The sequence below is a fragment of the Salvelinus alpinus genome, chromosome 20, assembly GCF_045679555.1.
Source record: "Salvelinus alpinus chromosome 20, SLU_Salpinus.1, whole genome shotgun sequence".
NCBI classification, from domain to species: domain Eukaryota; kingdom Metazoa; phylum Chordata; class Actinopteri; order Salmoniformes; family Salmonidae; genus Salvelinus; species Salvelinus alpinus.
In genome coordinates this window covers 27,745,033-27,771,879 of record NC_092105.1, presented here as the reverse complement: position 1 = coordinate 27,771,879, position 26,847 = coordinate 27,745,033, and the positions used below count along the sequence as shown (strand labels likewise).

The following is a 26,847-nucleotide window of genomic DNA, read 5'->3' as shown; positions in this document are numbered from 1 at the left end:
TAAATAGCCCATCCAACCAACTACCTACCTCATCCCCATATTTGTTTTTGTTTTTCTGCTCTTTTGCACACCAGTATTTCTACTTTCTACTTTCTACATCATCTGTACATATATCACTCCAGTGTAAATTGCTAAATTGTAATTACTTTGCCACTATTGGCCTATTTATTGCCTTACCTCCTTACTTAATTTGCACACACTGTATACACATTTTTCTATTGTGTTATTGACTGTATGTTTGTTTATCCCATGTGTAACTGTGTTGTTTTTGTCGCACTCTTTTGCTTTATCTTGGCCAGGTCGCAGTTGTAAATGAGAACTTGTTCTCAACTGGCCTACCTGGTTAAATAAAGATGAAATAAAAATAACAAATAAATAAATAAAAACTGCTGTCCACTCCAGACCTTTTGTAAGGTACAACTGATGTCCACTCCAGTCCCTTCCTAAAGTAAAACCGCTGTCCACTCCAGTCCCTTCCTAAAGTAAAACTGCTGTCCACTCCAGTCCCTTGCTAAGGTAAAACTGCTGTCCACTCCAGTCCCTTTGTAAGGTAAAACTGCTGTCCACTCCAGTCCCTTCCTAAAGTAAAACTGCTGTCCACTCCATTCCCTTCCTAAAGTAAAACTGCTGTCCACTCCAGTCCCTTCCTAAAGTAAAACTGCTGTCCACTCCATTCTCTTCCTAAAGTAAAACTGCTGTCCACTCCAGTCCCTTCCTAAAGTAAAACTGCTGTCCACTCCATTCCCTTCCTAAAGTAAAACTGCTGTCCACTCCAGTCCCTTCCTAAAGTAAAACTGCTGTCCACTCCATTCCCTTCCTAAAGTAAAACTGCTGTCCACTCCAGTCCCTTCCTAAAGTAAAACTGCTGTCCACTCCATTCCCTTCCTAAAGTAAAACTGCTGTCCACTCCATTCCCTTCCTAAAGTAAAACTGCTGTCCACTCCATTCCCTTCCTAAAGTAAAACTGCTGTCCACTCCAGTCCCTTCCTAAAGTAAAACTGCTGTCCACTCCATTCCCTTCCTAAAGTAAAACTGCTGTCCACTCCAGTCCCTTCCTAAAGTAAAACTGCTGTCCACTCCATTCCCTTCCTAAAGTAAAACTGCTGTCCACTCCAGTCCCTTCCTAAAGTAAAACTGCTGTCCACTCCATTCCCTTCCTAAAGTAAAACTGCTGTCCACTCCAGTCCCTTCCTAAAGTAAAACTGCTGTCCATACCTTCCACTTGTCCCTTCCTAAAGTAAAACTGCTGTCCACTCCATTCCCTTCCTAAAGTAAAACTGCTGTCCACTCCATTCCCTTCCTAAAGTAAAACTGCTGTCCACTCCATTCCCTTCCTAAAGTAAAACTGCTGTCCACTCCATTCCCTTCCTAAAGTAAAACTGATGTCCACTCCATTCCCTTCCTAAAGTAAAACTGCTGTCCACTCTAGTCCCTTCCTAAAGTAAAACTGCTGTCCACTCCATTCCCTTCCTAAGGTAAAACTGCTGTCCACTCCAGTCCCTTTGTAAGGTAAAACTGCTGTCCACTCCAGTCCCTTCCTAAAGTAAAACTGCTGTCCACTCCATTCCCTTCCTAAAGTAAGACTGCTGTCCACTCCAGTCCCTTCCTAAAGTAAAACTGATGTCCACTCCAGTCCCTTTGTAAGGTAAAACTGCTGTCCACTCCATTCCCTTCCTAAGGTAAAACTGCTGTCCCTCCAGTCCCTTTGTAAGGTAAAACTGCTGTCCACTCCATTCCCTTCCTAAAGTAAAACTGCTGTCCCTCCAGTCCCTTTGTAATGTAAAACTGCTGTCCACTCCATTCCCTTCCTAAGGTAAAACTGCTGTCCCTCCAGTCCCTTTGTAAGGTAAAACTGCTGTCCACTCCATTCCCTTCCTAAAGTAAAACTGCTGTCCACTCCAGTCCCTTTGTAAGGTAAAACTGCTGTCCACTCCATTCCCTTCCTAAAGTAAAATTGCTGTCCACTCCAGTCCCGGCTCTTCCTTCCTCTCTGTAGTCTTTCTACATTCTCTGTGCTGACTGCCTTTCAAACACACATTTACTCCTGAGATGACAGTAATACTATTTATCTGGCTGGACCTGCCCTGGCTGGCTGCTATCAGAGTCCCACTGGGGTTTGCTGTGGCACAAAATTACCCAGCAGAAACACACACACACCCTGTCTGCCCCTGTGCCCCATCAAACTGCCCTCTGCCCTTCCCACACCTCTCTATAGGGCGTTTCTCCACCTCCCCCCATTAATTATCACACACTTGATGTGTTGTTGAAGTGTGTTATGTTGTCTTTGTTGCCTCTGATCTGAGTGATTCATTCAGCGTATTAGCGTCACCTGTGTGAGGCCTTGCTTTGCCTCTAATTAATTGTTTGTGAATGAATTACCCTTAGCTTGTCCCACAGGGGGACGAGGGTGTTTTACATTACAGTCTGACCTTCTGGCGAATGTCCTGTAGTCTGGGCCTGACTGTGACTGGACACTGGACAGGACTACAATCTGGATCCCTATTATCCACACGTCTTCTGAAGTGGGCACCTACACACTTCCTCTCATTGACTTACAAATGGTGGAAACTCCTTCCAGCCAATACTTACACCAATCCTATACTTTTAAATCGATGATGGGGAGGGAGTGTGCAACTGCACACTTCAGGGGAAGGGTGTAGTATGAGGACCTAGCCTGGGTCAGTCACTTGCAGTAGCTCACCAACCTCTATCTCTCTTGTTAGTGTTACTGGATGACATCATCCTGTTTTAAAGGCTTACAAAAAGAGACTATCTAACCTGCATAATATAAATGAGTGAATCCTGATTGCTGTTTGGGGAATGTAATATGAAAGCCTGGGTTTTTCTTAAAGATAGATTCTTACTACTGCCTTGGATGGTATGTGAAGCCGGTCCGGCATTAGTTCCCCCAGACATGGTAAATATAGATAATGATTCTTTATCTCTATCATGCTTGTGCTCCCCCGCCCTTTAATCCCAATGGAGTATATCCCTAATGTAATTTGCTAGGCGGCTGGCCCCTTGCTCTGTCTGAATCCAGTGTCTCAGGAGTAGGCTTTCGGCTGGCTGTTCCTGGCTGCTCCTCTCCCTCCGCCCTCCCTACCCCCTCTACAGGGTCTCCTGAGTGAGCTGGCTGTCCCAGTATGATTCCCTCCCCCCTCCTCTGCTCAGAGCCCATTACTCTGATAAAACACGGAATAGAAGCCTTGTCATGCCATTGTCATTGGGTGCAGAGATGTAGCGGAGGCAGGCGCAGGACACAGGTTAGAGCAAAACAACTGAGTTTACTCAAATAAAACAAACAAGCAATATTCCAATAAGGAAAATACATACAAACTAGCACCTACAACAAGGAGAGGGGCCGACTTCGGCGGAAGTCATGACAGTACCCCCCCTTGACGCACGGCTCCAGCAGCGCGCCGACACCGGCCTCAGGGACGACCCGGAGGACGGGACGCAGGGCGATCCGGGTGGAGACGGTGAAACTCCTGTAGCAATGAAGGATCTAGGATGTCCTCCACCGGTACCCAGCATCTCTCCTCCGGGCCGTACCCCTTCCACTCCACGAGGTGAGTCCATGATGGCTCGTACGGTATACGCCGGGACCCCCTCGATGTCCAGAGGGGGCGGAGGAACCTCCCGCACCTCAGACTGCTGGAGCGGACCAGCCACCACCGGCCTGAGGAGAGACACGTGGAACGAGGGGTTAATACAATAATCAGGGGGGAGTTGTAACCTATAACAAACCTCGTTCAGTCTCCTCAGGACTTTAAATGGCCCCACAAACCGCGGACCCAGCTTCCGGCAGGGCAGGTGAAGGGGCAGGTTTCGGGTCGAGAGCCAGACCCGATCGGGGCCTCACTGCGGTGGCGGTCGGCACTCGCCTTTTGCCTCCTGACGGCCCGTTGTAGCCGCACATGGGCAGCGTTCCATGTCTCCGCCGAGTGCCGAAACCATTCATCCACCGCAGGAGCCTCGATCTGGCTCTGATGCCATGGTGCCAGGACCGGCTGATAACCCAGCACACACTGAAACGGTGATAGGTTGGTAGAGGAGTGGCGGAGGGAGTTTTGGGCCATCTCCGCCCAGGGGATGTAAACCGTCCACTCCCCCGGCCGGTCCTGGCAATAGGACCGCAGAAACCTACCCACATCCTGGTTGACTCTCTCCACCTGACCGTTACTCTCGGGGTGGAAACCTGAGGTAAGGCTGACCGAGACCCCCAGGCGTTCCATAAACGCCCTCCAGACTCTAGACGTAAATTGGGGACCCCGATCAGAAACTATATCCTCAGGCACCCCGTAGTGCCGGAATACGTGGGTGAACAGGGCCTCCGCAGTCTGTAGAGCCGTAGGGAGACCGGGCAAAGGAAGGAGATGGCAGGACTTAGAAAACCGATCCACAATGACCAGGATCGTGGTGTTACCCCGCGACGGGGGAAGATCCGTCACGAAATCCATCGATAGGTGTGACCACGGTCGTTGTGGAACGGGAAGGGGTTGTAATTTCCCTCTGGGCAGATGACCAGAGGAGGGTGACATGTGAGCCCAACAGATCAAACGATCGCGGACATCAAACGGAACGTACAGACGCCCAGCTGGACACTCAGGGGGAGTGGGCTCTGCACGTGACGCCTGCTCGATGTCCGCGTCCACCTCCCATACCACCGGTGCCACCAGGCGAGAAGCTGGAATTATGGGAGTGGGATCCGTGGACCGCTCCTCTGTATCATACAGCCGGGACAGTGCGTCTGCCTTAACGTTCTGGGAACCTGGTTTGTAGGATAGGGTGAAAACGAAGCGGGTGAAAAACATGGCCCACCTTGCCTGGCGAGGGTTCATTCTCTTCGCCGCCCGGATGTACTCCAGATTGCGGTGGTCAGTCCAAATGAGGAAAGGGTGTTTAGCCACCTCAAGCAAATGCCTTCACGCCTTCAGATCCTTGACAACAGCCAACAGCTCCCGGTCCCCCACATCATAGCTTCGCTCCGCCGGGCTGAGCTTCTTCGAAAAGAAAGCACAGGGGCAGAGCTTCGGTGGCGTACCCGAGCGCTGAGACAGCACAGCTCCTATCCCAGCCTCGGATGCGTCCACCTCTACTATGAATGCCAAGGAGGGATCAGGATGAGCCAGTACGGGAGCCGAGGTAAACAGAGCCTTCAGGTGACCAAAAGCCCTGTCCGCCCCAGCTGACCACTGCAGTCGCACCGGTCCCCCCTTCAGCAAGGAGGTAATGGGAGCCGCTACCTGACCAAAGCCCCGGATAAACCTCCGGTAGTAGTTGGCAAACCCTAAGAACTGCTGCACCTCCTTTACCGTGGTTGGAGTCGGCCAATTACGCACGGCTGAAATGCGGTCATTTTCCATCTCCACCCCTGATGCGGAAAAGCGGTACCCTAGGAAGGAGACGGACTGTTGGAAGAACAGACATTTCTCCGCCTTGACGTATAGGTCACGCTCCAACAGTCGACCAAGCACCCTGCGCACAAGGGACACATGCTCGGCACGGGTAGTGGAGTATATTAGAATGTCATCTATATACACCACTACACCCTGCCTGTGCAGGTCCCTGAAAATCTCATCCACAAAGGATTGGAAGACTGATGGAGCATTCATTAACCCATACGGCATGACGAGGTACTCATAGTGCCCAGAAGTGGTACTAAATGCCGTCTTCCACTCATTCCCTCCCCGGATACGCACCAGGTTGTAAGCCCTCCTGAGGTCCAATTTAGTGAAGAAGCGCGCCCCGTGCAATGACTCTGTCATACTGGCGATGAGAGGTAGCGGGTAACTGTATTTTACCGTAATCTGATTTAAACCTCGATAGTCAATACACGGGCGTAAACCTCCATCCTTCTTCTTCACAAAAAAGAAACTCGAGGAGACAGGTGAAGTGGAAGGCCGAATGTATCCCTGTCCCAGAGATTCGGCGACATATGTTTCCATAGCCGCTGTCTCCTCCTGTGACAGAGGATACACGTGACTCCTGGGAAGTGCAGCGCCTACTTGGAGATTTATCGCACAATCCCCCTGTCGATGGGATGGTAATTGAGTCGCCTTCTTTTTACAAAAGGCGAGTGCCAACTCGGCATATTCGGGGGGAATGTGCATGGTGGAAACCTGGTTTGGACTTTCCACCGTAGTGGCACCTAAGGAAACACCTACACACCTCCCTGAACACTGACAGGACCATCACTTGAGAGCCCTCTGTTGCCACGAAATAATAGGATCATGAGAGGCCAACCAGGGAAGGCCCAACACAACAGGAAAAGCAGGAGAGTTGATCAGGAAGAGACTAATTCTCTCCTCGTGACCCCCCTGCGTTATCATAGTAATGGGAGCTGTGACCTCCCTAATTAGCCCCGACCCCAAAGGACGACTATCTAAGGCATGTACAGGTAAGGGAACATCCACAGGAACAATAGGGATCCCTAATCTATGTGCCAAGGAGCAGTCAATAAAGTTCCCAGCTGCGCCTGAATCTACTAGCGCCTTATGCTGGGAATGCGGGGAAAACTCAGGAAATTCTATAGGTAACCACATGTGTGCAACAGGGGGCTCTGGGTGAGTTGTGTGCCTACTCACCTGGGATGACCCACCAGTGCTCCGCCTGCTACCTCGACTTCCTGGAGAACCACCCCAGCACCGACCAGCAGTGTTCCCTCTGCGGCCACAGCTGGTGCAGGGAATGGTCCCCCCTCCGGCCCCCCTCATAGCAGCCCCTCCCAACTCCATCGGTGTTGGATCCAAGGTGCTGGGAAATGGAACGGACGGACCCCGATCTAGACGTCCGTGGGAGGCCAACAGGTTATCCAGCCGGATAGACAAGTCCACCAGCTGGTCCAGGTTGAGAGTGGTGTCCCTGCAGGCTAGCTCCCTACGAACGTCCTCTCGTAAACTACACCTGTAGTGGTCGATCAGGGCCCGCTCATTCCATCCCGCACCAGCGGCCAGAGTTCTGAAGTCCAGTGCGAACTCCTGAGCGCTCCTCATCCCCTGTCTCAAATGGATCAATCGCTCTCCCGCCGCTCTCCCTTCAGGTGGATGATCAAAAACTGAGAAGTCCTCGTAGTCATCCAGAGTCGGGCCTTCTCTTCCCCAGATGGCGTTGGCCCACTCCAGGGCTTTTCCAGTCAGGCAGGAGATGAAGGCGCTCACTCTCTCGCGTCCCGAAGGGGCCGGCTGAACAGCTGCCAGGTAGAGCTCCAGCTGGAGTAGGAACCCCTAGCACCCGGCAGCTGCTCCGTCATACGCTCCCGGGAGCGAGAGCCGAATCCCACTGGGTCCTGACGACGGAGGGGTGGACATTGGTGTTGAGGTGCGGGCGGAGGTGATGATGTTGGATTTACAGGAAAGCCTCCTCTCTCCCATCTGTCCATTGTTTGCAGCATGCGATCCATGGCTGTCCCGAGACTTTGTAACATGGTCGCGTGCTGCTGGACACGCTCCTCTACTGGGAGAGAAGGGCTGGATGCACCTGCTGACTCCATTTGAAAGGTCCGTGATTCTGTCAGCGATTGGGTGCAGAGATGTAGCGGAGTCAGGCGCAGGACACAGGTTAGAGCAAAACAACTGAGTTTACTCAAATAAAACAAACAAGCAATATTCCAATAAGGAAAATACATACAAACTAACACCTACAACAACCACTAAGACACCAACAATCACGGACAGAACAGAAAGGTATGCCAGAGGGTTAAATAAGGAACATGATATGGGAATTGAAACCAGGTGTGTGTAATACAGACAAAACAAAACGAAAATGAAACATGGATCGGTGGTGACTAGAAAGCCGGTGACGTCGACCGCCGAACAAGGAGAGGGACCGACTTCGGCGGAAGTCGTGACACACACACACACACACACACACACACACACACACACACACACACACACACACACACACACACACACACACACACACACACACACACACACACACACACACACACACACACACACACACACATAACCACCACAGTGCCCCTTCATGTCACAATGCCACTATGTGAGGGATAGGAAGGATAAAACGCTCATCACTTTGATCACAGCGATTTTCCCACCTTCACCTACTTGTGGCGTGTCTCATTTTCATTTAAAGGGACTATTAAAGGGACTATCAAGGCAAAACATTTGTGTTCCTTTTATAATCACTCTCTCCCCTCTCGGCTGCTTCCATGGAAGCCCAACCTTGTTAGCCTATTAGTTTGGGTTTAGAGGTCAGGCCACACAGCACTTGGTAATGTTCTGTTGTTGATTTGTGTTAAAATGTTTCACTCACTGGTATTTTTCTTCTGTAATCAGGGTCCGTATTCACACAGCATCTCAGAGTAGGAGGGCTGATCCAGGATTAGTTTTGTCTTTCAGATCATAATAAATATGATTAAATAGACATGGAGGACCTGATCCTAGATCAGCATTCATACTCTGAGACGCTTTATAAATATGGGCTAAGATCTGCTTTATACCTCTACTGACTGTGTTGCTGTGCTCTGATAAGGCTCAGGCTGTCAGAGAGTGCACGCTATGTCTGCCTGACGAATCCATCTGTTTTGAGTCCCAAATCCACCTGTTTTGAGTCCCAAATCCACCTGTTTTGAGTCCCACGCACACACACACACACACACACACACACACACACACACACACACACACACACACACACACACACACACACACACACACACACACACACACACAGAAAGGGAAGACCAGCTACACAACGCGCCAGTCCAATTTGGTTAACCGTTTTTTTACTGCCTCGGTCCCTTTGAACCAGACAAAAGAGTCCTCATCCTGTCAAAGTGGCCTGTCAACAAGCTGCTCTCCACATCAGGCACTTGTTTTTGTCAGCAAAGCCTGCCCGTTTCCTAGATTAGCATTTCTCTTCTGGCTGTGTCCCAAATAGCACCCTATTCCCTATGTAGTGCACAACTTTTGACCTGGGCCCATTTGGGACGCAGGCTCCTCCCTCTCTGCCCCTGGCCCAGGAGATGCTGAGCTAGCTGACTCTAATCACAGACCCCCAGTAGGGATGCAGGCCTGTGGGTCGCGTCTGTCTCATCACAGTGTACCCGTCAATAGACCTGGGATGTGGTGGTGGTGTTGTTTGTATTTTAATCAGCAGTGGTTTGTCTTGTATGACATGCGCTCTGTGCTGTGCCCAACAAAAAGAGCTTCTGTATATCTGTCATTCCTGTTGTTTGCAAACACTGGTTTGGATACTCACCCCCTCTCCTTGTGTTGATGAGCTATATCTTCTCTCTGCTGTTTTCCTGTTAAGAGTGCATGAGACATGTTATTCTAGCAATATCTCATGAGTCAGAAATGACCTTGTCTTACAGAAAAGCATCTCATTCACAACAGATACAGTACTCTGTGTAAACTTTTCTTTTCATGTTATTGTGTCTATTTTGGATGAAGAGTAGGGCCAGGTTTGAAAAAGGACTTGGCATCTGTCAGAAACAGAAATGTCACAGTCTGCTTACTGATTTTAAAATGTTTTCATGAGAGTTGTAACAAGTAGAAATTACATTTTCCTCCTGAAATAAATGGACATCTTCATAGATGGTGGAGAGGAGAGAAGAGCTGTTACAGGATACATTGTGGTTTGTCCTCCACCTTCTTTGTTGAAATCAGAGTTTTATTAGGAATTTATAAACACAACACCACAAGAAGCGTTTCATTTGTGTAAACATCCATGTCAGGCCTCAAACAGAACAGTGTTTTGAAGTGCTGCGTTTCTCCACTTTGTAGTATCTCTCTCTCTCTCTCTCTCTCTCTCTCTCTCTCTCTCTCTCTCTCTCTCTCTCTCTCTCTCTCTCTCTCTCTCTCTCTCTCTCTCTCTCGTTGTATCATAGTCAGAGGAGATGAATAGAGCTGCTCTCTTTCATGACTGTCTGCCTTGTCATAATCCACAATTAAATGTCTTGGCAGATCCCTTAGCAACAGGTCTTACCAGAGAGAGAGAGAAAGGGCAGCTTTGTAGCCCAGCTACACACATGCATGCACACACACACAAACACACACACAAAGGCAATACCTCGTCAGGGATGATTCATCTCTCAGTTGGTCTCCTCCGCTCCTCTGCAGATCCCACCTCCTCAGTCCTCTCCTGGGACATATATTATAGAAGCACTGCTATCCTAGTCTTCAATGTCCTGGTTGTCTAGTGGTTAAAAGCGTTGGGCCAGTAACCAAAAGGTTGCTGGTTTGAATCCCGGAGCCGGTTAGGCGGAAATCTGCCGGTGTGCCCTTGAGCAAGGCACTTCATCTTAATTGCTCCTGTAAGTGGCTCTGGATAAGTGCGTTAGCTAAAATGTAAATGTAATGGTGTGATTTGATTGTGTATAGGTTTATCTTGTAGTAGTGGATGTATGACAAATCATAATCATGAATGTATTACTCTCCCAGGGCTTTTTAAAAAGGGTTCATGTTTACTTAAAAGCATGAAACTGTGTTGTGTTTGTTGACTAGTGTGTGATTGTACTGTATCGTGTTGTTCTGGGCTGGCATGATGCTCTCAGCATAACTTAAAGCTCTACTATAATACACCACATACAATGCTTATTTTTCTCTCTCTGCACTAAATACTCTGTCACTGCAGAGAGACAGCCACCTCAGAAACCACTTCCTGCTTTGTGTTTCAGAATAGCACCAGACAGTGTTGCTCATTCACCATGTTTGTAACTGGAAGGATCTGGGTTGTAGAGCAAAGTGTTAGAGGTAATAACAGAGATTTTGCACCATGCTTTGTAAGATTGACTATGCTTGAAGAATTCCCCTAAGACCCACTTCAGAATTTACACCTTTCCTACGCACTTCTCAGTAGTTAGTACTCAGACTTACCTTATGATGGTGCATAACGGACTTTGCAGGCTGAATACATTTATTTAAACCACTGAAAAGAGAGAGAGAGAGAGAGAGAGAGAGAGAGAGAGAGAGAGAGAGAGAGAGAGAGAGAGAGAGAGAGAGAGAGAGAGAGAGAGAGAGAGAGAGAGAGAGAGAGAGAGAGAGAGAGAGAGAGAGGGAGAGGGAGAGGGAGAGCGAGATGTGGTGCTGATGTTTAGACCGAGGTAGGTATAAGGTGTCTAGATGAAATTTATTCAGATTACACCTGCTCACTTTCGGTTGTTTGAAAAGGAAATAATATCCAAAATATCATTATTTTTTAAACAAGCCTTAGAAATTTGGTTGCAATTTCAGTTTAATCCACCTGAAAAGACAGAACAAATAATACAACAAATATTGTGGTTAAACTCAAATATACTAATTGATAAAAAAAAACATATTTCTCGAAGAAAAAAAAGAAGAAAAAAATATAATAATTTTAGTGTCTGGAAATGTCTGCTATAACCAAAATTACAACCAATTAATTGCAGCATTACCACAAAAATGGAAGAGGCAAGTAGAAGGGGAAAAAAGTAAGGAACTTGTATGTCGGCCATGTATTAAAGAAGATAAATGGTTAAAGAAAAGTGTGATAAATAAAAACATATACCAATTTCATTTAAGGACCAAAAAACTTGACAGCTGTGCCATATAAATTGCAAAATAGTTGTGAAGAGATTTTCGATGTACCCATTCCATGGCACATGGTTTATGAGTTGATACGCAAAACAATGCCGGATTCAAAACTTCAAATTTTTCAATTTAAATTACTATACATAATTCTTGCAACCAATAGAATGTTATATATGGGGGATACAATATTCCCAGCTCTGCAGCAGCTTCCCAGCTCCTCATTTTGCTGTGAGGAGGCAGAGTCATTAGATCATTTATTTTGGTATTGTCCATTTGTAGCTCGTTTTTGGTCACAGGTCCAGGTATGGCTGAAGAATTGCAACATTTGCCTAGAACTAACGCTGCAGATAGCAATACTGGGTGATTTGAAAAGCCATAGTCAATCAATCAATAATATAATAATTATTTTAGCAAAAATGTTTATTTTTAATTTACAGTCTAAAGAAGCTATGAGAATAGAAAGGTTCAGTACTTTTGTGAAGCATCACAGCACAGTTGAAAAATATATGGCAAATAGAAATCCAAAATGGATGATGTTGAGAGATAGATGGGAGGGGTTGAATGGAGCTGAAGGGTGGGACTAATAACAAGATAACCAATGTTGTCACGTTCGCTGGAATAAATATCGGACCAAGGCGCAGTGGATGTTGAGTTCCACATCATTTATTAAAGTGAAAACTTAGAACAAATCAAATAAAGAAACAAACAACGAACCGTGACTACAGAGATGCTACGTGCACTAACTCAAAACAATATCCCATCAAACACAGGTGGAAAAAATGCTACTTAAATATGACCCCCAATTAGAGACAACGATTACCAGCTGCCTCTAATTGGGAATCATACAAAATCACCAACATAGAAAAACAAACCTAGAACCCCACATAGAAATAATAAACTAGACTAACCCCCCAGTCACGCCCTGACCTACTCCATCATAGAAAATAAGGACTCTCTATGGTCAGGACGTGACAGTACCCCCCCCCCCCCCCCCCAAAGGTGGCGGCTCTGGAGCGGGCCGAAGAACCCGCTCATCCAGCCATGGACCCGGGCTGAACACTGTGCCTGGACTGGACCTCGGTGTCAAGGAAGGCTCCTGTCATGGAGCGGGACTGGACACCAGATCTGGACTGGACATCAGTGCAGAGGAAGGCTCCTGCCATGGATCAGGACTGGACGCTGTATCTGGACTGAGGACCGGCGCAGGAGAACGCTCCGGCCATGGAGCTGGACTGGACGCTGTGCCTGGACTGGGCACCAACGCAGAAGAAGACTCCGGCCATGGAGCTGGACCGGATGCTGTGCCTGGACTAGGCATCGGCGCAGGGGAAGGCTCCCGCCATGGAGCGGGACTGGACGCTGTGCCTGGACTGGGCACCAACGCAGAAGAAGACTCTGGCCTTAGAGCTGGACTGGACGCCGTGCTTAGACTGGGCATCGGCGCAGGGGAATGCTCCGGCCATGGAGCTGGAGGTTTTGGACCGTTGACCGTCTCAGGAGGTTCCGGACCGTGGACCGTCTCAGGAGATTCCGGACCGTGGACCGTCTCAGGAGGTTCCGGACTGTGGACCATCTCAGGCGGTTCTGGACTGTGGACCGTCTCAGGCGGTTCTGGACTGTGGACCGTCTCAGGCGGTTCCGGACTGTGGACCGTCTCAGGAAGTTCCTGACTGTGGACCGTCGTTGGAGGCTCCGGGACTGTGGACCGTCGTTGGAGGTTCCGGACTGTGAAACGTCGCCGGAAGCTCTGGACTGGGAACTGTCGCCGGAAGCTCTGGACTGGGAACCGTCGCCGGAAGCTCTGGACTGGGAACCGTCGCCGGAAGCTCTGGACTGGGAACTGTTGCCGGAAGTTCTGGACTGGGAACCGTCGCCGGAAGCTCTGGACTGGGAACTGTCGCCGGAAGCTCTGGACTGGGAACTGTCGCCGGAAGCTCTGGACTGGGAACCGTCGCAGGAAGCTCTGGACTGGGAACTGTCGCCGGAAGCTCTGGACTGGGAACTGTCGCCGGAAGCTCTGGACTGGGAACTGTCGCCGGAAGCTCTGGACTGGGAACTGTCGCCGGAAGCTCTGGACTGGGAACCGTCGCCGGAAGCTCTGGACTGGGAACCGTCGCCGGAAGCTCTGGACTGGGAACCGTCGCCGGAAGCTCTGGACTGGGAACTGTCGCCGGAAGCTCTGGACTGGGAACTGTCGCCGGAAGCTCTGGACTGGGAACTGTCGCCGGAAGCTCTGGACTGGGAACTGTCGCCGGAAGCTCTGGCCTGGGAACCGTCGCCGGAAGCTCTGGACTGGGAAACGTCGCCGGAAGCTCTGGACTGGGAACCGTCGCCAGAAGCTCTGGACTGGGAACTGTTGCCGGAAGCTCTGGACTGGGAACTGTCGCCAGAAGCTCTGGACTGGGAACTGTCAAGTTAAACAATTTAAGTTAAACAATTTAAAGGCAATGCTACCAAGTACTAATTGAGTGTATGTAAACTTCTGACCCACTGGGAATGTGATGAAAGAAATAAAAGCTGAAATAAATCATTCTCTCTACTATTATTCTGACATTTCACATTCTTAAAATAATGTGGTGATCCTAACTGACCTAAGACAGGGAATTTTTACTAGGAATAAATGTCAGGAATTGTGAAAAACTGAGTTTAAATGTATTTGGCTAAGGTGTATGTAAACTTCCGACTTCAACTGTATATAAAAAATAAAAATCCCTGTCTTAGGTCAGTTAGGATCACCACATCATTTTAAGATTGTGAAATGTCAGAATAATTTAGAGAGAATGATTTATTTCAGCTTTTTATTCATAGCCTATCAGAAGCTTCTAAAGCAATGACAGCATTTTCTGGAATTTTCCAAGCTTTTTAAAGGCACAGTCAACTTAGTGTATGTAAACTTCTGACCCACTGGAATTGTGATACAGTGAATTATAAGTGAAATAATCTGTCTGTAAACAATTGTTGGAAAAATGACTTGTGTCATGCACAAAGTAGATGTCCTAACCGACTTGCCAAAGCTATAGTTTGTTAACATGACATTTGTGGAGTGGTTGAACAACGAGTTTTAATGACTCCAACCTAAGTGTATGTAAACTTCCGACTTCAATTGTATATCTATATATCTCAAGGCTACTGACAGACATGTTGGTGGAGTGTGTGTGTGCATGTGTACGTGAGAGCATGCTCGTGTGTGATGTCTTTTTATCACATGGTAATGGAGCTGAGGGTGAGGAGTGAGGACAGTGTAGATAAGTGTCTGTCAGCTCAAGGCAGCATCCACTAGGGCTGTGGTGGTCATGAAATTTTGTTAGCCGGTGATTGTCAAGCAAATAACTCACAGTCTCACGGTAATTGCCTGTTAATTAACATAAACACATTTAGCATCTCCTGGCCTCCATGCATAGCCTACAAGCCGATGATGCTGACCTTTGGAACATCAACATTTAAAAGTCTAATAAATCCATGTAATATAGCCTACACCTTCACAATAAATCCATTATTTCTTTTAGACAGGTCTGAAGAAACATATGAAGAAAATGTTGTCTATTTCAGAAGGACAGAATAGTATACTCTAAGTTATCCTTATGTTAAGCCCTGTTCTGGCAATGCCATATGGTTGTGGGCTGCACTAGTTCATTTAGCAGACAAGATTTGCTTAGAATTCTGTGGCATTATTTTATAGTATGAAGAATACAATTGAACAAAGCTGAATAAAATAGAAAGGATATTTTCTCCAAACTATTTGAGGGATTGCGCTCATGCGGCTGTTCTGTGTTGAGCAGTTAACAAAGAAACAGGTCCTCCTATAGAGTTATTTATGCAACTTTAGTTGTGATACAAATGTTGGGCTATTTGTTTTTGATTTTTCATACATTCTAAGGCTTCTTGTCGAATTCCGAGGCGCATATTGAAGATGTTGACAGCCCATCCCAGCCTTGTGCAGGTCTACAATTTTATCCCTGATGTCCTTACACAGCTCTCTGGTCTTGGCCATTGTGGAGAGATTGGAGTCTGTTTGATTGAGTGTGTGTACAGGTGTCTTTTATACAGGTAACAAGTTCAAACAGGTGCAGTTAATACAGGTAATGAGTGGAGAACAGGAGGGCTTCTAAAAGAAAAACTAACAGGTCTGTGAGAGCCGGAATTCTTACTGGTTGGTAGGTGATCAAATACTTATGTCACGCAATAAAATGCAAATTAATTACTTAAAAATCATACAATGTGATTTTCTGGATTTTTGTTTTAGATTCCGTCTCTCACAGTTGAAGTGTACCTATGATAAAAATTACAGACCTCTACATGCTTTGTAAGTAGGAAAACCTTCAAAATCGGCAGTGTATCAAATACTTGTTCTCCCCACTGTATATTGAAGAACTGTCCAGATTTACTTTTCGTCAACCAACAAGATGAGCAAGCCTAATGAACGGCAAAAGCACTAGCCTATGTCAATCTACTATTCCCCACGGTAAAGAAAAGTTGGCCTATTCTATTCTGTGATAGGAACACATATTTCAAACATAGTCTGGGACAGTTGTGGGATGCGATAGATCCCAAATTAATACAACCACTAGCGTCAATTGTTTTTAAAAAAGCAATGAGGCTGACGCGACAGATCAGAACATTTAGCTTAAAATGTTGATAAACTATTATGCTATTTCTTCACATTATAAGAACAGCAATGCGCACATGGTAGTAGCCTATAAGCGCGAATGTTCCAAAATGTAATCAATTAGCGGGAAACACCATTCTCAAAAGTGACTGCAAATGCTGTTATGCATGTAATGCTTTTATTATAAAGGTGCATTTTTATGGTGGAAATGATCTTCCCCAAACTTGAAACTCACGCGGGCAAGCTGGGCATCATTCACAAGTGATAATATATAATTCACAAGTGATAGGCTAATATTGTCACCCATCAGACAATTCTTGATTTAATCTTGTCTTTATATATACAAAATCTGTATATGAGAAATTCGTTTTGATATAGAATTGACAATTATCATGCACCTGTCTCGAAACAGGGGCTGGGGGAAAAAGTCATCTACTGTATGCACTTAAATAGAGAATGGAGGACGCTTGTCCCATGGTTCATTTTTATGCCAGCCAGGTAGGCTATACCCCTGTTGTAAATATAAGCTATGTGCTTAATATTAGGAGAATGAGAAATATGATAAATAAATATAGTAGGCCTAGCCTATAGAAAGCTGATGGGATCCTCCTCTTTTTAATAGACTGCCTTCATGACTCTTGAACGCCAGTGTGGTGGTAATACAGTCACCGTAACAGCCCTAGCCTCCACCCCCTCATTCACCTAGGTGCTACATTAACACATAGCTATCTCTCCTGCTTCTACAGCCTATTCAGGCAGAGCCTTGCACCTCTTACTCTCCCCTTTATATCAATTTAAAAGGGCCTGGAGGAGTGATGGGGGTCTCTAACTGAGGAACTGAGGTGTAATAGGTAGCAACAGGGTACAAAAAGTCAAGTTACGAAAAAAAAGATACCTGCACACTATTGAAAAGTTCCAAAGTTTTATTGAGTGCAACGTTTATACCTGAAAGTCAAAAATAATAAAGTGTTTCACTCACTCTGTGCTGTTGTCTTTGTTTGTTTGCAGTGCGGGACCCAAAGGAGACAACATCTATGAATGGAGATCCACCATCCTAGGACCACCAGGCTCTGTGTACGAGGGAGGGGTCTTCTTCTTAGATATCACCTTCTCATCCGACTACCCCTTCAAGCCACCAAAGGTACTGTATACTTTAATCACTTGCTTTATAGGTTTAGAGGTTGGAGTATTAACGGTTAACAGCTCAGTAACATGGCCCACATGGCTCTTTTCAAAAGTAGTGCACTAAGTAGGGAATAGGGTGTAATTTGGTATGCAGGCTCTGTCTGCAGCTAGTCCTCTATCGTTCTTCATGGAGGTAGAGCAGTTTGCTGAGGTCATCAGTTGAAACCTTGAGGCTGATAAACATGATGTCTTGTCTTGTGTTTGTTGACTAACTGTGGCGGCGCCCGGCCATCATCTCCTTGAGGCTATTATGCACTACACAGTAGCAGTAACACTACAGCACTCTGCTCTACTGTCATATGACTGTGGAGACCAGGGGACCAGAATAACCCTGAACCATTTAACACAATGCTGCTATTGAGAGAGAGACAGGCAGCAGTGGTGGTTTCAGTCTCGGTCAGACGTGGCTTTGTGGCTGTGTGATACTGGGCACTAAGGGAGAAGGCTCAGGTCAAACGTAGTGTACTATTTAGGGAATAGGGTGCCGTTTGGGATGTAGACTCTGTGTTATAGGCACTGCAGGGGCTCCTCTTTTTTAGAGCCATTTACTGAGTTTACAGCATATATTCTCATTAACCTTTTCACACGTGAGTTCCAAATATCTCTAACGGTCACCCCAGCGTGAGTTATTTTATGCACGTAATGTCAGAATGAACTCAATGTTCCAAAATGTGATTGTTACGCAACAGGACAGTTAACCCGCGCTGCTCTCAAACCAATGCATGCTGCCTGTCAATTATCTATAGGCTATGTTTAAATTAGTCAATTTCAAATTATTTTCTAACAAGTTTTATTTTCTAATAACAGTTTGAATTAAGATGTGTTCTGCCTCCTCATTAATTCACATAAAATGTAGCCCATTTCACTGTTGCGGACAATTTATGTTTGAGGCTCTACTGAGTCAGACAAACTTCTCTCTTTGACAAGAGCCCAAGCACTTCGCCAGATCATATATGAAGACATTGTGCATCTCTAGTCAGAACAGGCATTGCGCAAATCCTTCCCCCCTGGCCTTCATTGATGTTTTTCTTACAAATAATGGACATGGACATGTGTGCGTTCCTATCAAAGTAAGTCCCTTATTTTCTGTATATCTTGTTGTTGTTTCTACTGTAGCACACCGTATGTATATATGGAGCATAATGTATTTACTGTTTTATTCACATGTTTTCAAGTACTGGTGACAAACCATGTATTCCTATTCTTGCATATATTGTAATGGACACATATGATGTTTGTAAAATACTTTTTTGAAGGTTGTACTGATTATGATGAGATAATGCTAAGCTATTTGCCAGCTATGTGTGGCGCCATGTTTGTTGACATCATACAATGCATTCTGGTTGTCTAGTAAGCATCTGTCAGACCTAAGATGTTATAACAAAGGGAGGTGAAGGGATACCCGACTGACTCACACGCTGACCAGATCGCACACTCGCCCGCCATCGCGCCCATGTTGATTTTGTCCACCCATCAAAATAAACTCTGAACCAACTGTATTAATTTGGGGACAGCTCGAAAAGCATTAAACATTCATGTCAATTTAGCTGGCTAGCTTGCTGTTGCTAGCTAATTTGTCCTGGTATATAAACATTGGGATGCTATTTTACCTGAAATGCACAAGGTCCACCCCCCGACAATTAATCCACAGATAAAACGGTAAACCGAGTTAGATCCTAGTAATCGCTCCTCCTTCAGGCTTCTTCTTTGGACTTTCTATAGCGTTAGGCAACAAACTTTAAGCTGCATTACCACTTCCAATTAGACTGGAGTGTGGACCTCAGTTCATCTTTCAATCACCCACGTGGGTATATGCTCCTAAAAACCAATGAGGAGATGGAAGAGGCGGGACTTGCAGCACATCAAGCGTCACAAATAGAACCAAGTTCTATTTTAGCGCCTGGCTACACAGACGCTTGCGAGCAGTGTGGGTGCAGTGATTGAATAACATATATGTGCACATTTATTTTGCAATGCTTGCGCACGCGACACAAGTGTGCTTTCAAGACAATTGGGAACTCTGAAAAATACAAGGTCAAATCATGATGTCAGTGATATTTAGGTCGGAAAGTTGGAGCTCTAGAAAGAGGCCCCAGTTCCCGAGTTGGAGGATTTTTTCCCAGTCTAAGCTCCCAGTTGTCTTGAACGCACTGAAGTCGGACGTTGGAGATGTTAGGTCGCTAACTTATGTTTTGTTTTTTGTCAGCGCAACCTGTTTTTAGACTGGTTTATGGAATGAGTTGTTGCTACTTGTTGCTACTGTTCCAATCAAATATTTGCGATGGCTCGCTGCAGGGACCACGTACATGTCAAAGGGTTAATACAGACTTCTAACAGAAGGCTATACTGTTTATTATGTTTCTGAAAAAACTTTACAGGATCTGGATTTAATCTGGATCATAATTGCTTTCTGGGAGTGGAGGGGAACTAGCTACTATGGTTATTTCTACCCCATTTCACATAAAAACAAACAGACAAAAACATTTAGGAGAAATTAGCCATGGAACATAATGTTTTACCACTCTACACGGGTCATGATATGTTTGCTCTGTCCAGCAGTTATAGTACTAAACACAAATCCCCAGTGATGGGATTAGCCTTTACAGTGGTTATGGGAATAAAATACATTCTTTATTAACATGACATATAGATGGCACAAACAGTTTAGAGAGAGAGAGAGCGAGAGAGAAAGAGAGAGAGCTACTGATTACCCTCCTCTCTATCTCTGTCTTTCAATTCAATTTAAGGGGCTTTATTGGCATGGGGAAGATATGTTTACCTTGCCAAAGCAAGTGAAATAGATCATAAATAAAAGTGAAATAAACAATACAAAATTCACAGTCACAAAAGTTCCAAAAGAATGAAGACAGTCGATTTGTTTTCGAATTCTTTGTGGGTCTGTGTAATCTGAAGGAAATATGTGTCTCTAATATGGTCATACATTTGGCAGGAGGTTAGGAAGTGCAGCTCAGTTTCCACCTCATTTTGTGGGCAGTGTGCACATAGCCTGTCTTCTCTTCAGAGCCAGGTCTGCCTTCAGCGGCCTTTCTCAATAGCAAGGCTATGCTCACTGAGTCTGTACATAGTCAAAGATTTCCTTAATTTTGGGTCAGTCACAGTAGTTAGGTATTCTGCCACTGTGTACTCTCTGTTTAGGGTCAAATAGCATTCTATTTTGCTCAGTTTTTTTGTCAATTTTTTTCAGTGTCAAGTAATTTTTTGTTTTTGTTTTCTCATGATTTGGTTGGGTCTCAGAGCCCCAGGACCAGCTTACTTAGGGTGCTCTTCTCCAGGTTAATTTTTCTGTAGGTGATGGAAGGTTTGGGAATCGCTTCCTTTTAGGGTGGTTGTAGAATTTAACGGCTCTTTTCTAGAATTTGCGGGTATTGGCCTAATTCTGCTGTGCATGCATTATTTGGTGTTTTACGTCATACACTGAGGATATTTTTGCAGAATTCTGCATGCAGAGCCTCAATTTGGTGTTTGTCCCATTTTGTGAATTCTTGGTTGGTGAGTGAATCCCAGACCTCGCAACTGTGAAGGGCAATGGGTTCTATTCATTTCTATATTAATTTCAAGCCATATGTAAAATGTTCCTGTTTTGACTAATTTAATAGAGTGGATTAGGTCTGCTCTATACCAAGTTAGCATACCCCCTGAGTCGCTTCCCTGTTTCACACCTGGTAGTTTAGTGGATGGGACTACCAGCTCTCTGTAATCTAGAGAGCAACCAGTGGGCCAGTCTCCTTTATACCATGTTTCTTGTAGGATGACAATGGCTGTATTTCCAACTTCTTTGATGAAGTTGGGTTTCTGCTCTTTAGGCCAAAGGCAGATGACTTCAGACCTTGTATATTCTCTCTCGCTCTCGCTCTCGCTCTCTCTCTCTCTCTCTCTCTCTCTCTCTCTCTCTCTCTCTCTCTCTCTCTCTCTCTCTCTCTCTCTCTCTCTCTCTCTCTCTCTCTCTCTCTCTCTCTCTCTCTCTCTCTCTCTCTCCTCCCTTTATCTCTCTCTCTCTCCTCCCTTTCTCTCTCTGTCTCTCTAATGTCAAAGGCATAAACAGCCAGTGGTATCATTAAGATCATCCTCCGTGCCTGGTCTAATTGGTTTTCCTTGCATTAAGGACTTTGTCCCAAATGACACCCTATTCCCTATATAACGCACTACTATTGACAAGTAGTGCACTACATAGGGAATAGTGTGTTATTTTATTTGGGACGCAGACAAGGTCTGCTCAGAGGGAGAAGGCCTCAATGGGATGTTAAGAGTCCAAGCTTAAGCATATGTCACCGACCATGGCCCTACTTGAGATTGGATGGAAAGGTCAATAGATGTTCACACACCATTTGCTCCTGGCCTGGGATCACCCTGTCTCTCATCTATGGTGTCTTAATGATGTTTTTCTGTTTTATAAGGGCAAATGTTGGGACATGGTGAAATGTTAAGGATGTGTGGTTTAGCTTTGTGAGGTTTAGGTGAGTATAGTATCTGTATCACAACCGGCCGTGATTGGAAGTCCCATAGGGCGGCGCACAATTGGCCCAGCGTCTTCCGGGTAGGGTTTGGTCGGGGTAGGTCGTCATTGTAAATAAGAATTTGTTCTTAACTAACTTGCCTAGTGATATTTTTTGAATTTCGCGCTCTGCCTTTTCAGCAGATTGTTGTGGGTGTTCCGCTAGCGGAACCCCTGGGCTAGAAAGGTTAAATAAAAATCTGCAGACTGGGAGGAGTGGATTGGGAATGTTCTAGCTCCTTTGACACAATGCTTCTTGTCGACTGGAAACAGTTAAAGGTTTTGCTGGTGAATTACAGTAACCGTAATCCTTGCATGCTTTATCGTTGACCCCATTGTTAACACTGTAGCTTATTTTACCTGCCTGGCTGGCTGATAAGGCCTGAATGTGTTTCATGATTTCTTCCTTTTCCACAGGTCAATTTCCATTCGAGGAATTACAACAGTAAAACACCAATCAGGGAGTACTGAGCTGTCTGTCTGGGTTGTTTCCTAGCCAGGATCTACTTCCTGTGGTCTCTTAGGTTACGTCCCACACTAGGTTCTACGACTATAGCATCAACAGTCGGGGGGATCTGTCTGTGATCTTGATCTACTTTGTGTTGTTTCCTAGGTGATGTTAGATCTACTTTTTGATTTTTCCTAGGTGACGTTCCGCACCAGGATCTACCACTGTAACATCAACAGCCAGGGGGTGATCTGCCTGGATATCCTGAAAGACAACTGGAGCCCCGCCCTCACCATATCCAAGGTGCTGCTGTCCATCTGCTCCCTGCTCACAGACTGCAACCCTGGTGAGTGACGCAACGGTCAACCAATCAGACATACAGTAGATATACTGTACACATGTTAGACTGTAACCCTGGTGAGTGACACGGGTTCTCTATGGCAGGGATTCAAACCAAATACATTACACTGCAATTTACTTTTAGAATGTTTGTGCTGTGTCAGACGTGGACAGCCATAAAATATTACTCTACCTTGATGCATGCTTTAATTTCTACTTGAATGAAGTCGTTTCTAAACATTTTATAACTAAGTAGTCCTGTTTGCCTGCCTTGAGAGACTTGGTTATCTAAGGTCACCCTCGTACCAATGACTGTACACCTGTAACGAGTGCGCTGAGAGTCGGGAAGCAAGTTCAGGGAGTGAGTGTTTTAATAAATAAACGTAACATAATACAAAACAAGAAGTCACGAACAACGCACAGACATGACACAGAAACAGAAACAGAAACAATGACGCCTGGGGAAGGAACCGAAGGGAGTGACATATATAGGGCAGGTAATCAAGGAAGTGATGGAGTCCAGGTTACAAAGTTTTAGAGTCCCTGGCCAATTTTCAGCTTAGAACTTTTTTAACTTCTCATTATATTCTTACTGAGCACCAATCAGGTTTTAGACCAGGACATAGCACTGCACCAGTCTGGTTTTAGACCTGGACATAGCACTGCACCAGTCTGGTTTTAGACCTGGACATAGCACTGCACCAGTCTGGTTTAAGACCTGGACATAGCACTGCACCAATCAGGTTGAAGACCTGGACATAGCACTGCACCAGTCTGGTTTTAGACCTGGACATAACACTGCACCAGTCTGGTTTTAGACATGGACATAGCACTGCACCAGTCTGGTTTTAGACCTGGACATAGCACTGCACCAGTCTGGTTTTAGACCTGGACATAGCACTGCACCAGTCTGGTTTCAGACCAGGACATAGCACTGCACCAGTCTGGTTTTAGACCAGGACATAGCACTGCACCAGTCTGGTTTTAGACCTGAACATAGCACTGCACCAGTCTGGTTTTAGACCTGGACATAGCACTGCACCAGTCTGGTTTAAGACCTGGACATAGCACTGCACCAATCAGGTTGAAGACCTGGACATAGCACTGCACCAGTCTGGTTTTAGACCTGGACATAACACTGCACCAGTCTGGTTTTAGACCTGGACATAGCACTGCACCAGTCTGGTTTTAGACCTGGACATAGCACTGCACCAGTCTGGTTTTAGACCTGGACATAGCACTGCACCAGTCTGGTTTAAGACCTGGACATAGCACTGCACCAGTCTGGTTTTAGACCTGAACATAGCACTGCACCAGTCTGGTTTTAGACCTGGACATAGCACTGCACCAGTCTGGTTTAAGACCTGGACATAGCACTGCACCAGTCTGGTTTTAGACCTGGACATAGCACTGTACCAGTCTGGTTTAAGACCAGGACATAGCACTGTACCAGTCTGGTTTTAGACCTGGACATAACACTGTACCAGTCTGGTTTTAGACCTGGACATAGCACTGCACCAGTCTGGTTTTAGACCTCAACATAGTACTGCACCAGTCTGGTTTTAGACCTGGACATAGCACTGCACCAGTCTTGTTTCAGACCTGGACATAGTATTGCACCAGTCTGGTTTTAGACCTGGACATAGCACTGCACCAGTCTGGTTTTAGACCTGAACATAGCACTGCACCAGTCTGGTTTTAGACCTGGACATAGCACTGCACCAGTCTGGTTTAAGACCTGGACATAGCACTGCACCAATCAGGTTATTATTATTATTTATTTATTTAATTTTTTTCCTTGGGTCACTATATCTATTTTGCCAATTTGGATTGATCCCCTCTACCACACGGAACCCCACTACACGGAACCCCACTAACCTACCGACGGAAACGCACGAGGTATCTACAAACAGACCTCCATCCTATGCTGCTACCGATAGCCATATACCCGGCCAGCTGTCTGGATCGCCACGACCCCAACCAACCTCTACTCACTGGACCCTTATTGATCACTCGATTAGCATGCCTCTCCTTAATGTAAATATGCCTTGTCCATTGCTGTTCTGGTTAGTGTTTATTGGCTTATTTCACTGTAGAGATTCTAGCCCTGCTCTCTATACCATATCCAACCTCTCAGTTCCACCACCCACATATGCGATGACATCACCTGGTTTCAATGATGTTTCTAGAGACAATATCTCTCTCATCATCACTCAATACCTAGGTTTACCTCCACTGTATTCACATCCTACCATACCTTTGTCTGTACATTATTCCTTTAAACTATTTTATCGCCCCCAGAAACCTCCTTTTACTCTCTGCTCTAGTAGCTCTAGGCGACCAATTCTCATAGCTTTTAGCCGTACCCTTATCCTACTCCTCCTCTGTTCCTCTGGTGATGTAGAGGTGAATCCAGGCCCTGCAGTACCTGGCTCCACTCCTATTCCCCAGGCGCTCTCTTTTGATGACTTCTGTAACCGTAATAGCCTTGGCTTCATGCATGTTAACATTAGAAGCCTCCTCCCTAAGTTTGTTTTGTTCACTGCTTTAGCACACTCTGCCAACCCGGATGTTTTAGCCGTGTCTGAATCCTGGCTTAGAAAGACCACCAAAAATTCAGACATTTTCATCCCCAATTACAAGATTTTCAGACAAGATAGAACGGCCAAAGGGGGCGGTGTTGCAATCTACTGCAAAGACTGCCTGCAGAGTTCTGTTATACTATCCAGGTCTGTTCCCAAACAATTTGAACTTCTACTTTTAAAAATCCACCTCTCTAAAAACAAGTCTCTCACCGTTGCCGCCTGCTATAGACCACCCTCTGCCCCCAGCTGTGCTCTGGACACTATATGTGAACTGATTGCCCCCCATCTATCTTCAGAGCTCGTGCTGCTAGGCGACCTAAATTTGAACATGCTCAACACCCCAGCCACCCTACAATCTAAGCTTGATGCCCTCAATCTCACACAAATTATCAATGAACCTACCAGGTACCACCCCAATTCCGTAAACACGGGTACCCTCATAGATATCATCCTAACAAACTTGCCCTCCAAATACACCTCTGCTGTTTTCAACCAAGATCTCAGCGATCACTGCCTCATTGCCTGCATCCGTAATGGGTCAGCGGTCAAACGACCTCCACTCATCACTGTCAAACGCTCCCTGAAACACTTCAGCGAGCAGGCCTTTCTAATCGACCTGGCCGGGGTATCCTGGAAGGATATTGATCTCATCCCGTCAGTAGAGGATGCCTGGTCATTTTTAAAAAATGCCTTCCTCACCATCTTGAATAAGCATGCCCCATTCAAGAAATTTAGAACCAGGAACAGATATAGCCCTTGGTTCTCTCCTGACCTGACTGCCCTTAACCAACAGAAAAACATCCTATGGCGTTCTGCATTAGCATCGAACAGCCCCCGTGATATGCAACTTTTCAGGGAAGCCAGAAACCAATATACACAGGCAGTTAGAACAGCCAAGGCTAGCTATTTCAAGCAGAAATTTGCTTCCTGCAACACAAATTCAAAAAAGTTCTGGGACACCGTAAAGTCCATGGAGAATAAGAACACCTCCTCCCAGCTTCCAACCGCTCTGAAGATAGGAAACACTGTCACCACCGACAAATCCACTATAATTGAGAATTTCAATAAGCATTTTTCTACGGCTGGCCATGCTTTCCACCTGGCTACCCCTACCCCGGACAACAGCACTGCCCTCCCCTCTGCTACTCGCCCAAGCCTTCCCCATTTCTCTTTCTCCCAAATACAGTCAGCTGATGTTCTAAATGAGCTGCAAAATCTGGACCCTTACAAATCAGCCGGGCTAGATAATCTGGACCCTTTCTTTCTAAAACTATCTGCTGAAATTGTTGCCACCCCTATTACTAGCCTCTTCAACCTCTCTTTCGTGTCGTCTGAGATCCCCAAAGATTGGAAAGCAGCTGCGGTTATCCCCCTCTTCAAAGGGGGGGACACCCTTGACCCTAACTGCTACAGACCTATATCTATCCTACCCTGCCTTTCTAAGGTCTTCGAAAGCCAAGTCAACAAACAGATTACCGACCATTTCGAATCCCACCACACCTTCTCCGCAATGCAATCTGGTTTCAGAGCTGGTCATGGGTGCACCTCAGCCACGCTCAAGGTCATAAACGATATCGTAACCGCCATCGATAGGAAACAATACTGTGCAGCCGTATTCATTGACCTGGCCAAGGCCTTTGACTCTG

The 26,847-nt window shown here is 46.0% G+C and overlaps 1 protein-coding gene across 2 annotated transcripts in view; it reads left to right on the top strand.

Moving 5' to 3' along the window:
• Positions 1–26,847, top strand: part of LOC139546611 (ubiquitin-conjugating enzyme E2 E3-like) — a 54,251-nt gene that overhangs the window by 11,290 nt on the left and 16,114 nt on the right. For both annotated transcript variants that reach the window (XM_071355192.1, XM_071355193.1), the window contains exons 4-5: positions 17,140–17,272; positions 22,476–22,623. In XM_071355192.1, coding sequence (XP_071211293.1) covers positions 17,140–17,272; positions 22,476–22,623 — 281 coding nt within the window. The remainder of the gene's footprint in view (positions 1–17,139; positions 17,273–22,475; positions 22,624–26,847) is intronic.